The sequence below is a fragment of the Raphanus sativus genome, chromosome 2 (genome assembly GCF_000801105.2).
Source record: "Raphanus sativus cultivar WK10039 chromosome 2, ASM80110v3, whole genome shotgun sequence".
Lineage (NCBI taxonomy): Eukaryota > Viridiplantae > Streptophyta > Magnoliopsida > Brassicales > Brassicaceae > Raphanus > Raphanus sativus.
The window spans coordinates 24,917,423-24,929,678 of NC_079512.1; the positions used below are offsets into that span (position 1 = coordinate 24,917,423).

Here is a 12,256-nt window from a genome sequence, read left to right on the forward strand (position 1 = left end):
TCTTCCTCATCTTTCTCTGTTCATCGTTGACTTATTGACTTTTTCATACCACTCTTTGGAGTCTACCACACTCCACACTCAAGCGCCAGATAAAATCTTACCTTATATGATTAGACAAAAGTAACTGTTTTACAAGAAACATAAACGATGCATATTGTCAAAAAGAGAAATTTGATATTTACACTAAAAAGATACATGTTTTTATTTCTCTGTTAATTACGATATATGTACGATATAAAATTACTAGCGATTGTTTATAGATTTGGAAAATTACTATGAATTTCAGTCTACCTGTTTTTTATTTAACAAAAAAAAATTTGATAGTGTTCGTGTCTATCACTTATACATGTTTGCATATTGTTAACCTTTGAAATTTCTTGCTCAGTAAAGAAAAAGGATGTTGTTAACTTTTGGAACTTTTAAGTTTTAACCAAACAAAGATAATGAAATGGAATACAACTATTTAAAAGACATCAATACTATTAATTCTTCAACATGTCCAATTGATATGGGTTATGTCCAATTTATAAAAATGGCATCCAAATATAACTAACTAAAGTAACCGTATAATAATAATAAGAAAACTGCATAACTTAATATATAGTCAATCTCCATAACCACTAAGTCCTACTTTTAAGGGCTATAAATATTGCAACATAAATGTACGAATATATATATTTTTGTTTCATTTTCCTTACTCTTTTACTTCACCTATTAATTATCCTATATCTAATTCCAAAATCATAGTATTTATTTAACAACCAAAAATATTCAGGAATCAAAATATAACCGCTTTCTACATATACGATATGGACTAATATACTGTATTTATGTATTTATCCTTACTCTTATTTTATAAAATATAGAAAGTGGATATGTATGTATACAGGTAGGTTTTCTATGAAAGGCTCATGTGCTTGAACTAAATTTTACAAAATATTAATAACTTTTTAAGTATTTAAATGTCTATTGTAAATAATAAAATTAAATTTTAAATCTAAAATAACCTAAAAGTAAAACATAAAATTATAATTGATAATTGATGACAAAAATAAACTAATACCAAATTACAACAATTAGATTTGTAAATAGATTCATAATCCACAAGATCATATATATATATTTTTATATAAAAACCAAAAATCTAATTTCCTAATTAGAATAGAAACATATTCTAATAATATAATTAAAAATCTAAAAAGTTAATAATTAAAAATTACGTATTGGTTTAACCAGTGGTTCAACTGGTAACTGAATTTTGAGTTTTAGCGGATTTCCATGGGTTTTACCGGGTTTCCGTGGGTTTTACCGAGTTTCGTGGGTTTTACCAGATTATTAAACAATGATGTTTTTCCTAAAACTCAAACCAAATTACATACCAGATCCACGGGTTTGCCGGTTTATTCGCAAATCCGGATCGGTTTCAAAATATTGTGTACAAGTGTATAGTTATATAATATCACAAATTCAATATAATTATCAAAACTTTTAACTAATAATTTTTAAATATAGTAAATATGAGTATAAAAAAAACACAAATAAAAAAAATAAAAAACAAAAAATATACCCGCCCTTTGAAGGGCGGATCAGAATCTAGTTAACATTGTTTTTCCAGTATTGTGAATAAAGCAAATAGGCTTGGATAAAAAAAAAAGGCTTGGATAGCAATCGGTTCAGCCCATTATGTGCTCTAGGCTTTCTGTGGAATCGCTAACTATTAATAGACTTTCTTTTCGTCCATGGGCCAGTTTCCGATTATAGTATATAGTTAATGAATAAATATTGTTTTCTTTATGAATTATGTTGCAAAAATTATATTTTCTGATTGGAAACTTTTACTAAATTACTGGGACACAGTTTTTATATTTAGTGCATAACCTCATTTGAAAATAATTATTTTCAAATACATAATCGTTATACTAACATTTTCTATTTAGTTGATGTCACTGTTTTTGAATTGAATATTCGTTTTAATATATAGTTTTCAGACAGTCCATTATACTAAGTGTTAATTAGTGTAAATGTAATAAACATTGACCAAAAATGGAAGTTTAAGATATATCATTTATTTTTAAAAGATGTTCGTGGAGCAAGTGAATTGATAAATAGAAACATTTATAGTAATTGAAAATTTCAACTTGATAATATTTTTTTTTTTAAAATCAACAACTAAACAAAAGAAAGAAAGAAGCAAACAATATTTTCAATGATTAGAAGAGAAAATCAAAGTCCCAAACAGCTCCCCAGACTTTTTCTTCCCTTCCTATCTCTAAAATTGTAAAACGAAAGAGACTTGCCAAGCTTCGCAAACCGTCACGGCTCGCTTTATCAACTAACAAACTCTCTTTCTCTCTCTCGAATCGGATAATCCCATAGAGTTTTATCTTCGATCGGAAAGGTATTATTTATTCTTCCTCCTGTTTTAGATAGAATTTGATTTTAAATCCCAGCCTTGTTGATGATTGATTGATTGATTGATATAATCGTTTTGAAGAGGGGATCACTTGCTTCTGCTTCTGCTGCTATCCTCGGCGGAGGAACCAACAAAGCCCTGGAGAGTCGCAGCTCCGTGTTACGGTTAAGCAGGTGTTTCTGCAGCCTTGTGTCTGTGGTGGTACTCTATCTCCGCCGCCGCCGCATCTCGTTAACCACTGAGATGGACACCGACTCGCCTCTCTTTGGTTCATTTTTTCCCACCTCAATCGATTCCCTCATCGAGGTAACCATTTCCAGATCCATATAATAGAGTTTGTTACTTTTTTTAACTGGACTGTGATTTTTTTTTAACTTTGTAGAGGCTTGCCTCTGTTGGTGTTCCTAAAGAAGGCTGCTCCAAACACGGCCTTGTGGAGTTCGTTAGAGCTAATCCTTCCAAAACGTCACAGATCGTCTCTGCTCTCTTACCTACCGAAGAGGACGTTAGAGCCGGGTTGAAGGAAGCGAAGGAGCGAGACAGGTCTCGGAAGTCCGCGGTGAGCCCCACCATGAAAACGAGGTTCGGGGAGATCGTGGATTGGCTACAGTGGCTGATGTTCCAGGGAGACCCTGGCGTTTCATTGAGTGATCTCGCTGAGTTGAACGTTGATCAGCGGGGTGTTTGCGGCTCCGTCTGGGGGCGGAATGATATAGCGTATAAGTGCAGGACGTGCGAGAACGATCCGACTTGTGCGATCTGTGTGTCTTGTTTCGAGAATGGGGATCACAAGATGCATGATTATTCGGTTATTTACACCGGGGGTGGTTGCTGTGATTGCGGGGATGAGACGGCGTGGAAACGGGAGGGTTTCTGTTCGAAGCATAAAGGTGCTGAGCAGATTCAGCCTTTACCTGAGAACGTAGCGAACTCGGTTGGGCCTGTGCTTGATGCGGTTTTCGCTTGTTGGAGTGATAAGCTCTCGTCTGCGGAGAGTATTGCTGGGAAAGATGCTAGATCAGACGATGCTCCTTTAGTGGTTCAAAAGATGTCAAACGAGTTGACGTTTGCGGTTGTTGAGATGCTTCTTGAATTTAGTCAGTCGACTGAGAGTTTGCTGAGTTTCGTTTCTAGAAGGATTATCTCTTCGAGTGGTCTGTTGGATTATCTCGTGAAGGCTGAGAGGTTCTTGGACCTTGATGTAACGAAAAGACTGCATGACTTGTTCCTTAAATTGATAGCTGATCCAGTGTTCAAGTCGGAATTTGCAAAAGCGTTTGCGAGTTACTATCCAGTTGTGATAAGTGAAGCGGTTAGGCAGGGTAACGATAGTGCAGTCAAGAAATATCCGCTACTGTCTACATTTTCTGTGCAAATCCTCACGGTGCCAACTCTAACACCATTTCTGGTGAAGGAAATGAATTTTCTAGATATGCTTTTGGGATGCCTCAGTGATATCTTTGTTTCTTGTTCTGGAGAGGATGGTGTGCTTCAGGTAAAACAAACATATAGCTTCGATTCTCATTTGTTTGGTATAATGACACTTTTTCTATTCACTGTTGTGTTATGTTACGTTGACGGTGATGAGTTTTATTTCCGGTTGATTGTGTTCGCAGTTAAATGTATTTGACCGTTTTCTTTTGTAGGCTACAAAGTGGGAGCGGTTGTCTGAGATAAGTGACCGTGTCACTGCAGACTTGAAATTTGTTACGAGCCATGCTGTAGTATCGGAGTATGCAACACATGAACATCGGGAGTTATCGAGATCATGGTTGATACTCTTGACTTTCGCTCAAGGAATGAATCCTATAAAAAGAGAGACTGGAATCCATATTGAAGACGAAAATGAGTATATGCATCTATTCTTTATTTTGGGTCATTCAGTAGCTGTTATTCACTCTCTGTTGGTTACTGGTGCATATGCTACTGCCAGTGATGAAGAAATAGAAAATGAGAGAACCACCAAGGCAGGACTTGACAAGTGTGATGGAGATGGAGAAAGGTATGCAAAAGTTGGGAGATTGTCTCATGAAGATTCTGTATGTACTGCTATGGTAAGCAGCAGCTCCGTTGATAGCGCGATGGTCTCTGAAGTCAACAAAATTGACCCTTTCCGTGCCCAGCTTCCTTCTTCTGCCATATGGTTGATACGCGAGTGTTTGAAAGTTCTGGAGACATGTTTAGAAGATGATGAAGGTATATCAAAATTTCTTTGCAAGTTGTTTTCTCCTAGCGGCAGAAACATCCCTGGCAGCACGATGTCATGGCCAAAGAGAGATTTTGCAAAGGTTGGAATTAGAAGAAGTGTATCCAGTGCTCTTACCAGTTCTAGCAGAGATCCGAGTACTGCCTTATCACCTCTATGCGGCGATATAGAAACAAATCTTAGCTTGGATAATGTTGATGGATCGAATGGGGAGGTTCGGACAGATGTTAACGCTGACTCTAGGAGAGTATCTTGCAACTCTTCCGATCCGAATGCGTCCGGAGTACATATACTTGGTCTGTGTGATTGGCCGGACATCCATTACAATGTGAGCTCTCAGCCTATATCAGTTCATCTGCCATTACACCGGTTACTATCTTTGCTCTTACAAAAAGCATTAGAGAGGTGTTATGGAGAATCGGCATTGCAACTTGGAGTAAATGTTAGTCATGAGATCCCACATGCCGACTTCTTCAGCTACGTGATAGGAGATTTCCATCCTTATGGATTTTCTGCACTTGTTATGGAGCATGTGCTCCGGGTTAGGGTATTCTGTGCCCAAGTTATTGCTGGAATGTGGAAGAAGAATGGGGATTCCGTGTTAGTATCTTGTGAGTGGTATCGGTCAGTTCGCTGGTATGTGAAAGAATAGTATTGTTATCATGAAGCGCTGTAGCTCATCATTCACTCGCATGTTGTTCATTTTAGTCGTTTCCGTTTACAGGTCAGAACAGGGACTTGAGCTTGATCTATTTCTTCTGCAGTTTTGTGGTGCGTTGGCTCCCGCAGATTCTTATGTTAATAAGATTCTCGACCGATTTGGGCTCTCGAGCTATCTTTCACTAAACCCCGATATGACAAATGAGTATGTGGCTATTATCCTCCTACCGCTAATCGTTCTCAGTACATGGTTTAAAAGTTCTGCTACATGAAACTGTCAAGTTATCTCGTACAGTATGATTCTCTTCATTTGATTAGAAGCATATAGTCGCTAATTAATTGTATTACTCTGTAAGTTTTCTCTGTCTCGTATTTATGTATTGCTAGATGGTCAGTCAAAACGAATCTCCTGTATCTAAAGAGTTCACTGTTATTGGTCTTTCTTACCTGATTTTGACATTATTCGAATCATAAAATTCTTTTTTTCAGGTATGAAGCAGTTTTAGTCCAAGAAATGCTTGCTCTTCTGATACAGATTCTGCAAGAAAGGCGATTTTGTGGTCTTTCTACTGCTGAAAGTTTGAGAAGAGAGATCATCTTCAAGTTAGCCACCGGAGATTTCACTCATAGTCAATTGGTCAGATCTTTACCCCGTGACCTATCCAAGTCGGATGAGCTCCAGGAGGTCTTAGACGACGTCTCAGTCTATTGTAATCCATCCGGCATGAACCAGGCATTGATTCAAATCCATTGCTGGCCTCACCCTTAAGTTGACACGCATTGTAAAACTCACTTGACGTTAGTTCTTTGGCAGGGAAAGTATTCACTACGGTCATCTTGCTGGAAGGAATTGGATCTCTACCACCCTCGTTGGCATTCAAGAGAATTGCAATCTGCAGAAGAAAGATTTTCACGCTATTGTGGAGTGTCTGCGGTGACCACTCAGCTTCCTAGGTGGAGAATGATCTATCCGCCTCTGAAGGGACTTTCTAGAATCGGCACTTGCAAAGCCACATTTCAAATCATCTGCTCTGCTTTATACTACGCACTACAGAGTGGTACATCTGCTAAATCACGCGCTCAAGAGGGCGTTCTCATAAGTGCATTACACTTACTCTCGTTATCATTGGATATTTGCACTCAGCAAAGGGAATCTAATACGCAGGCTTGTTACGTAGAAGATTCAGTTCCGATTCTGGAATTAGCTGGTCTAGAAATTATTGGTATAAATCAAGGGACTGGAAAAGAAAGTTTGTTGTCTCTTCTTGTTTCATTAATGAGGACCCGTAAAGACGATGGTCTCCATCAATTTCCAGAGGCAGGCAGTTGTAATATTTCGTCCTGGATTGGAAACTTGCTGAAGAAGTTCAGTGCAATTGATTCTGTTTGTATGAACCTATTGCAAAGTCTTGCCCCGGAGGTGGTTGGTCACTCTGTCTTTGATAAATCCACACCAGGCTCTGCTTCGGATGACAAACGCAAAGCTAAAGCTAGAGAGAGGCAGGCTGCTATTCTGGTAAGATTTTTAAGTTTCAAATCTATGTTCCGGATGTTTATTAACAGGAAGCCTGCAGGTAGTAATATATTCTTATTTTAGGTTTAAGTTAGTCTAGATCGTTTAAATGTTCATTATTCACCTGTTATCCACAGTAATAATTTATAAAATCCAGGATAAAATAGTTATGGTTTTTCTAACTTGGGTGCAGGCAAAAATGAAAGCTGAACAATCAAAATTCTTGTCTACCTTGAGTTCCAGCATGGATGATGATGATCCAAGATCTGAAACTGAAACAAGTGATTCCGTAATGGAACAGGATTCAGAAATTGCTATCCGTGAAGTTTGCTCTTTCTGCCATGACCCAGATTCCAAAGACCCTGTTTCTTTCTTGATTTTTCTCCAGGTTAGTTGCATGGATGATGCTGTTATTTGTGATTTTTAATGTTAAACAAACGTATACTCCGAGGAAGTTTTGTTTTGTATCCTTCTTAATAATTTCTTTTCCTACCTGCAGAAATCTAAACTGTTGAGTTTTGTGGATAGAGGCCCTCCATCTTGGGATCAATGTCCACAATCTGAAAAGAATATACCCATGGGTGGAGCTACCGATCTACAGAGAATAAATGTTTCCTCAGATCGTTTAAGAATGATTCCTCATGCGCTGCAATTGTCAGATGATGCAACCTCCGAGTCTGCTTCAGATTCTGTGCTTGAGGCTTTAACAGCCCGGCTTATAGGGAATGGTCAGAAGGAGAAGAGGTCTAGCGATGGGAGGGGAAAGGATGAATCTAACTTGGAATCATTGGAGATAGCTATGTATCAAACTGTTCGCAAAAAAATTGAAAACATGATAAACCAAAGCCTTACACCTCGACTGCCTGATTCTGAAAGTGGTTCGGAGAGAAGTTCCGTTGGTGGTCTATCTACGTTGCATCAATTTCCAGATATTCAATCAAAAAAAACCTCCAGATATCTGGATGTCAGTTCAGATGGGTTTCACCCTGCCGACTGTGATGGGGTCTATCTTTCATCGTGCGGACATGCTGTGCATCAAAGCTGTCTTGAACGATATTTAAGCTCGTTAAAGGAAAGGTGAGCCATTGTGAACCCTTTTTCATTCATGTTGATATCTCCGTCCCACCTGTTACTTGCTTGATTTACAGTTATGATGTTAGTATTGCATTTAAAAGCTCTTTTTTTTTGTTTGGATGGTTTAGGTCTGAGAGAAGAAATGTTTTTGAAGGTGCACATATTGTGGATCTATTACAGGTATTTATATAACCAGTTTAGAGATATTTTTTTCTCGGGCTTTAATGTGCTCCTTCTAAAGCTTCATCATCGTTTCTTCTTTCAGGGAGAATTTCTCTGTCCTACATGCCGCCGACTAGCTAATTCTGTGTTGCCTGCATGTCCTGGGGATTTATGTTCTGTGGCAAAGCTACAAGAAAGTTCGCATGCTAAGTTAGGTAGATCAGATGAAGAGATGCCTTCTCTCTGGCTCTCTGAAGCGTTGTGTCTACTACAATCTGCTGCTGACGTGATCGAAGATGGTGATAGTGTTAAAACAGTTTCTCTTCAGGGAGATGAGCTAAGAAGGAAAGATCTTCAATCTGTCTCCAACAAGCTCTGGAATTTCTATTTTTCTAAGCGAGAGGAAAAACCTCCGGGAAGTTCTTGGCTACCACAATCGATCATCATGTGGGACACCCTTAAGTACTCTCTAATTTCAATGGAAATTGTTACTCGTTGTGCGAAGAATTCAATGCTTCCTGTCTATTGTATCGACTCCTTGCACGAAGAGTTTAAAACCTCTAAGGGAATTGCCCTGTCACTCTTATTACGAGTGGTACAGAGCACCCGAACAAAGAATGCTTTACATGTTCGTCAGAGATTTATGGGTATGAAGCATCTTGCGGAGTCTATATGCTCTGGAATCTCAAGCAGTTCTTCAAGCAGCATATTTGGAAGTGAAGGTACTTTGTTTCCAATTCTGATAGAGAATCAAAGTATATGGCATTGTTTATCTAGATGGCCTCCGTGTGCGTACTTTTAATTGACATTAGTTGGGATTATTTTAAATCACTCTACAGTTTCTCAGTTAGTTATCAAAAGAATTAGTTGCTAACGGTGGATGATGTTTCTTGATAAATCTGAGAATTTTCAGGTACAACAGGTTCATGGAAGAATTTAAACTTGCTCTGGAGTCGAGCATCTGATCCAGTTCTTGCACATGACCCATTCTCATCAATGATGTGGGCTCTCTTTTGTCTCCCATCTCCTTTTATCACATGCGAGCAATCTCTATTATCACTTGTGCATATTTTCTACAGTGTCTCTGTTATTCAGGTATGCAACATTGTCCTGTGGTAGACTAGTTTTGTCTCTTAAGACTTCACTTTTTCCTAATTGTGTTTTCTTTGGTGCAGACTGTAATTACCTATTGTGCAGGTCGCCTGTGTTACAATAGTGAGTTGGATTTCAAGGAAAATCTGCTTAGCGACATCTCTATAGCTTTGAGAGAATCAGGTGGTTGGGAGTATTTCAGGTCCAACACTATGGATCTGTCATGTGATATTAAAGAGACGATCCGTAAATATAGTCTTCCTTTTCTGAGGAGATGTGCGTTGCTGTGGAGGCTACTGAGAACTACGCCTGGGAAGTTTCATGAAGAGGCAAATATGTTTGATGTGCCATCTGACTCCAACAATGACTATATGGACTTCATGTATAGCCCTCAATCTGAGCTGAATCATGTGCTGGAATTGGAGAAAATGTTCAAGATTCCTCCCATTGATACCATTATCAGTGATGAACTTCTTTGGTCTTCATCGCAAACATGGCTTCGACATTTCCAGATGGAATACAGAGTTAACAGAGTTGAAGGACCCCTTTGCATAACCCCTGCAATTCCTTTCCAGCTTATGAAATTACCCAATTTATACCAGGACCTATTGCAAAGGTTTGCATCAGCGTATCCCTCTCTCTCTTGTTCTGTAAATTTATTTCCCTTAACTTCTCTAATCAAGAAAGCATTTTTTTCATTATTATTATTAGGTATATAAAAAAGCCTTGCAGCAACTGCACGAAAGTTATCGAAGAACCGGCAATATGTCTTCTCTGTGGAAGATTGTGTTCTCCTATGTGGAGACCTTGTTGCAGGTATTTGCTTCATCACTTTCGCTAGTCTAGAAACATCGTAGTTACTGGTTTTGAGAAACCAGTTAAATATTTTTTCAACATACTTCTACAGAGAAAGTGGTTGTCAGACTCACGCAGTCACATGTGGTGCTGGTACTGGTGTATACCTTCTGATACGGGTATAGCTTCTCTTGTGACAATATATTTTGCATCATTATTGGGGTTTTAAATTGATTATAACCATTCTTCATTTTTTTTCTTTCAATAGCGGACCACAATTTTGCTACAAAGATTTGCAAGACAATCACCTTGGCCATCTCCTTATTTGGATACGTTTGGAGAAGAGGTAAGCCTACCTTACAAAAAAAATATTTGATCTAATAAATTTTAATCGGTATGATCTTTTGTTGATCCAAATGTTTACGTGCTAAGGTTATCGATTGACTTTTTTGTTCCAGGATATCGATATGCTCAGAGGAAAGCCACTATACCTGAATGAAGAACGTTATGCTGCATTAACTTACATGGTAAGTAAATGTTGTCTCGCTAAATCAAATAGGAAGAATTGCATGCATGATAAAATATATGTGTGTTCTGGTTTGTTGTCAGGTTGGATCTCATGGACTAGATCACAGCTCGAAAGTTCTCAACCAAACCACAATCGGAGCCTTCTTAACATAAAAGAAAAGGCCTTCGTTCTCTTTCTATCCTTCTCTTCTCAGGGATTGTTCTGTGTAGATTATATATGCTGCTTTTTAAATCACCATCATTAAAGATCCTAAAGATTTGAGAGATTTTCTGATGATTTCCTTTATTTTTATTTTTATTATAGAATCTGTCACGTTGTTTGGTTGATTTCTTTATTTGTGGAGATGACATCATCATGTTTGTAAATAAAAGTATTTTCTTTGCGATACAGTAGCTTCATTTGTTCAAAAATGGTTGAGAAATATCCAAATTTTCCTACACATAATTGATCACAGAATAAGAGTAAAACGAAGATGATGATCTCAGCCTTAGGTTTGTGTAACAAAGTCCAAAACAAAGTGTGGTGAGCCCCTTTTGAAGATAATCAATGGCTTGGTGAGTTGGAGATGGTTGGGTTCGTTGACTTCGTTCACGTCAAGGCAGATACATAACATGTTCGAAGGAGCCAATGTAAGGAATACTTGAGAAGCCAATTTGTCTCAACAAAGACTCCTTAGTTGTTGTTATCTCTAGCAAACAACAATCAGTTTGTATTGTATGTTGCGCGTTTTTCATTAGCTCATTGGTTGACCTTGATTGTTGTGCACTGAGCAAGAAAGAAAGAAACAACCATAAAAAGTTCCGACTGAAACTTCAGTTACAAACCCCATAAGACTATTTGGAACCATACATAGTCACACACGGGTACAACATGCAGAGAGATATCTAATGAGCAAACAATAAAAGTACACAGGAAAAGACGAAAAAACAACAGGGGTAATAGCACCGGCCAAACAACCGGCGAAATGAGCCATTATTTCATATAACCAAACATAACATAACATTAGGTTTACTGCAGAGTTTGGAGGTTGTTCATTTACAGGTGCAATTGTCGCACTTGCAGTCAGATCCGCATTTGCAGCCATCATTCTCGGCGAAGAAAGTCTCGCCCGAAGCCTCATACTGGGAGTTCATCGACGACGGAGCAACGCCGAGGATAAGAGTCTCGGTGGTGGTAGTCTCGCCTGAGAAGCCCAAGTCTGGGTACATTTTGCAACTGTACAAAGCGAAAGAACAAGATCGTTTGTCAACAAGATGATTAAAAAAAATCTCCAAATTCAAAATATATTTTCTGGCAAATGAAAACACCAAGAGGGTCTCTCACAAACTGCTGCATGAAGCAAAAATTTCTCGGCAAAAGGTTTACAAAAAGGACGAGAGGGGGGAGATATTTTACCCTTTGCAGCCATCGCACTTGCAGTCAGATCCGCAGCTACAGTTTCCTCCACAGCAAGACATCGTCTCTAAGAAACTTTGAAGAAATCTAAAATGTTAATTTTGCTTTGAGAGAGAGAGATACTGAGATAACGAGGAGGCCGTGATCCCATATTTATATAGAAAACGAGAGATTATGGACCCTTCCACCTGTCAAGACTTTAGTCAATTCTTATCTCTAACCTGTGAAGGCTGTAGTCAACTCTTATCTCCTAATAATGGTTCCAGTATTCATTTCTGTTTAATACGTACCATCTTTTTCTAACAACAGAGAAATTAAATATTTGAGAATGATGTTAACATGACAAGTCATTTCCATTGAAAATTGAAACCAAACTCCATTAATGTGATTTGTTTCAAAAAGATTTTTACCATCAAT

General features: G+C 38.1%; 2 protein-coding genes across 2 annotated transcripts; one reads left to right on the top strand and one right to left on the bottom strand.

Annotated features, from left to right (window-relative positions):
- The first annotated feature begins 2,220 nt into the window (after nt 1-2,220).
- On the top strand, nt 2,221-10,829 carry LOC108841811 (E3 ubiquitin-protein ligase PRT6). Its single transcript, XM_018614577.2, has 18 exons — nt 2,221-2,398; nt 2,495-2,719; nt 2,796-3,908; nt 4,060-5,255; nt 5,344-5,484; nt 5,769-6,012; nt 6,094-6,795; nt 6,986-7,180; nt 7,292-7,869; nt 7,995-8,046; nt 8,132-8,750; nt 8,942-9,123; nt 9,204-9,736; nt 9,832-9,936; nt 10,028-10,094; nt 10,184-10,261; nt 10,374-10,442; nt 10,525-10,829. The coding sequence occupies exons 2-18, from the start codon at nt 2,657-2,659 to the stop codon at nt 10,594-10,596; spliced, it is 6,009 nt and encodes a 2,002-aa protein (XP_018470079.2). The 5' UTR covers nt 2,221-2,398; nt 2,495-2,656; the 3' UTR covers nt 10,597-10,829.
- A 389-nt stretch (nt 10,830-11,218) lies between these two features.
- Nucleotides 11,219-12,000, bottom strand: LOC108841812 (metallothionein-like protein type 2, MT2-4/MT2-25). The gene is made up of 2 exons (XM_018614578.2): nt 11,840-12,000; nt 11,219-11,659 (listed from the first exon to the last, which is right to left on the bottom strand). Exons 1-2 carry the CDS (start codon nt 11,899-11,901, stop codon nt 11,476-11,478), a joined length of 246 nt encoding a protein of 81 aa, XP_018470080.1. The 5' UTR covers nt 11,902-12,000; the 3' UTR covers nt 11,219-11,475.
- Between the last annotated feature and the right edge of the window lie 256 nt (nt 12,001-12,256).

Bases quoted from the DNA above. Each gene is read 5' to 3' on its own strand.
- LOC108841811 (XM_018614577.2), top strand. From the start codon at position 2,657: ATGGACACCGACTCGCCTCTCTTTGGTTCATTTTTTCCCACCTCAATC. The intron at 9,124-9,203 runs GTATGCAACATT...TCTTTGGTGCAG, and splicing joins ACAGTGTCTCTGTTATTCAG to ACTGTAATTACCTATTGTGC. The intron at 10,262-10,373 runs GTAAGCCTACCT...TTTTTGTTCCAG, and splicing joins TGGATACGTTTGGAGAAGAG to GATATCGATATGCTCAGAGG.
- LOC108841812 (XM_018614578.2), bottom strand. From the start codon at position 11,901: ATGTCTTGCTGTGGAGGAAACTGTAGCTGCGGATCTGACTGCAAGTGC. The intron at 11,660-11,839 runs GTAAAATATCTC...CGCTTTGTACAG, and splicing joins AAGTGCGATGGCTGCAAAGG to TTGCAAAATGTACCCAGACT.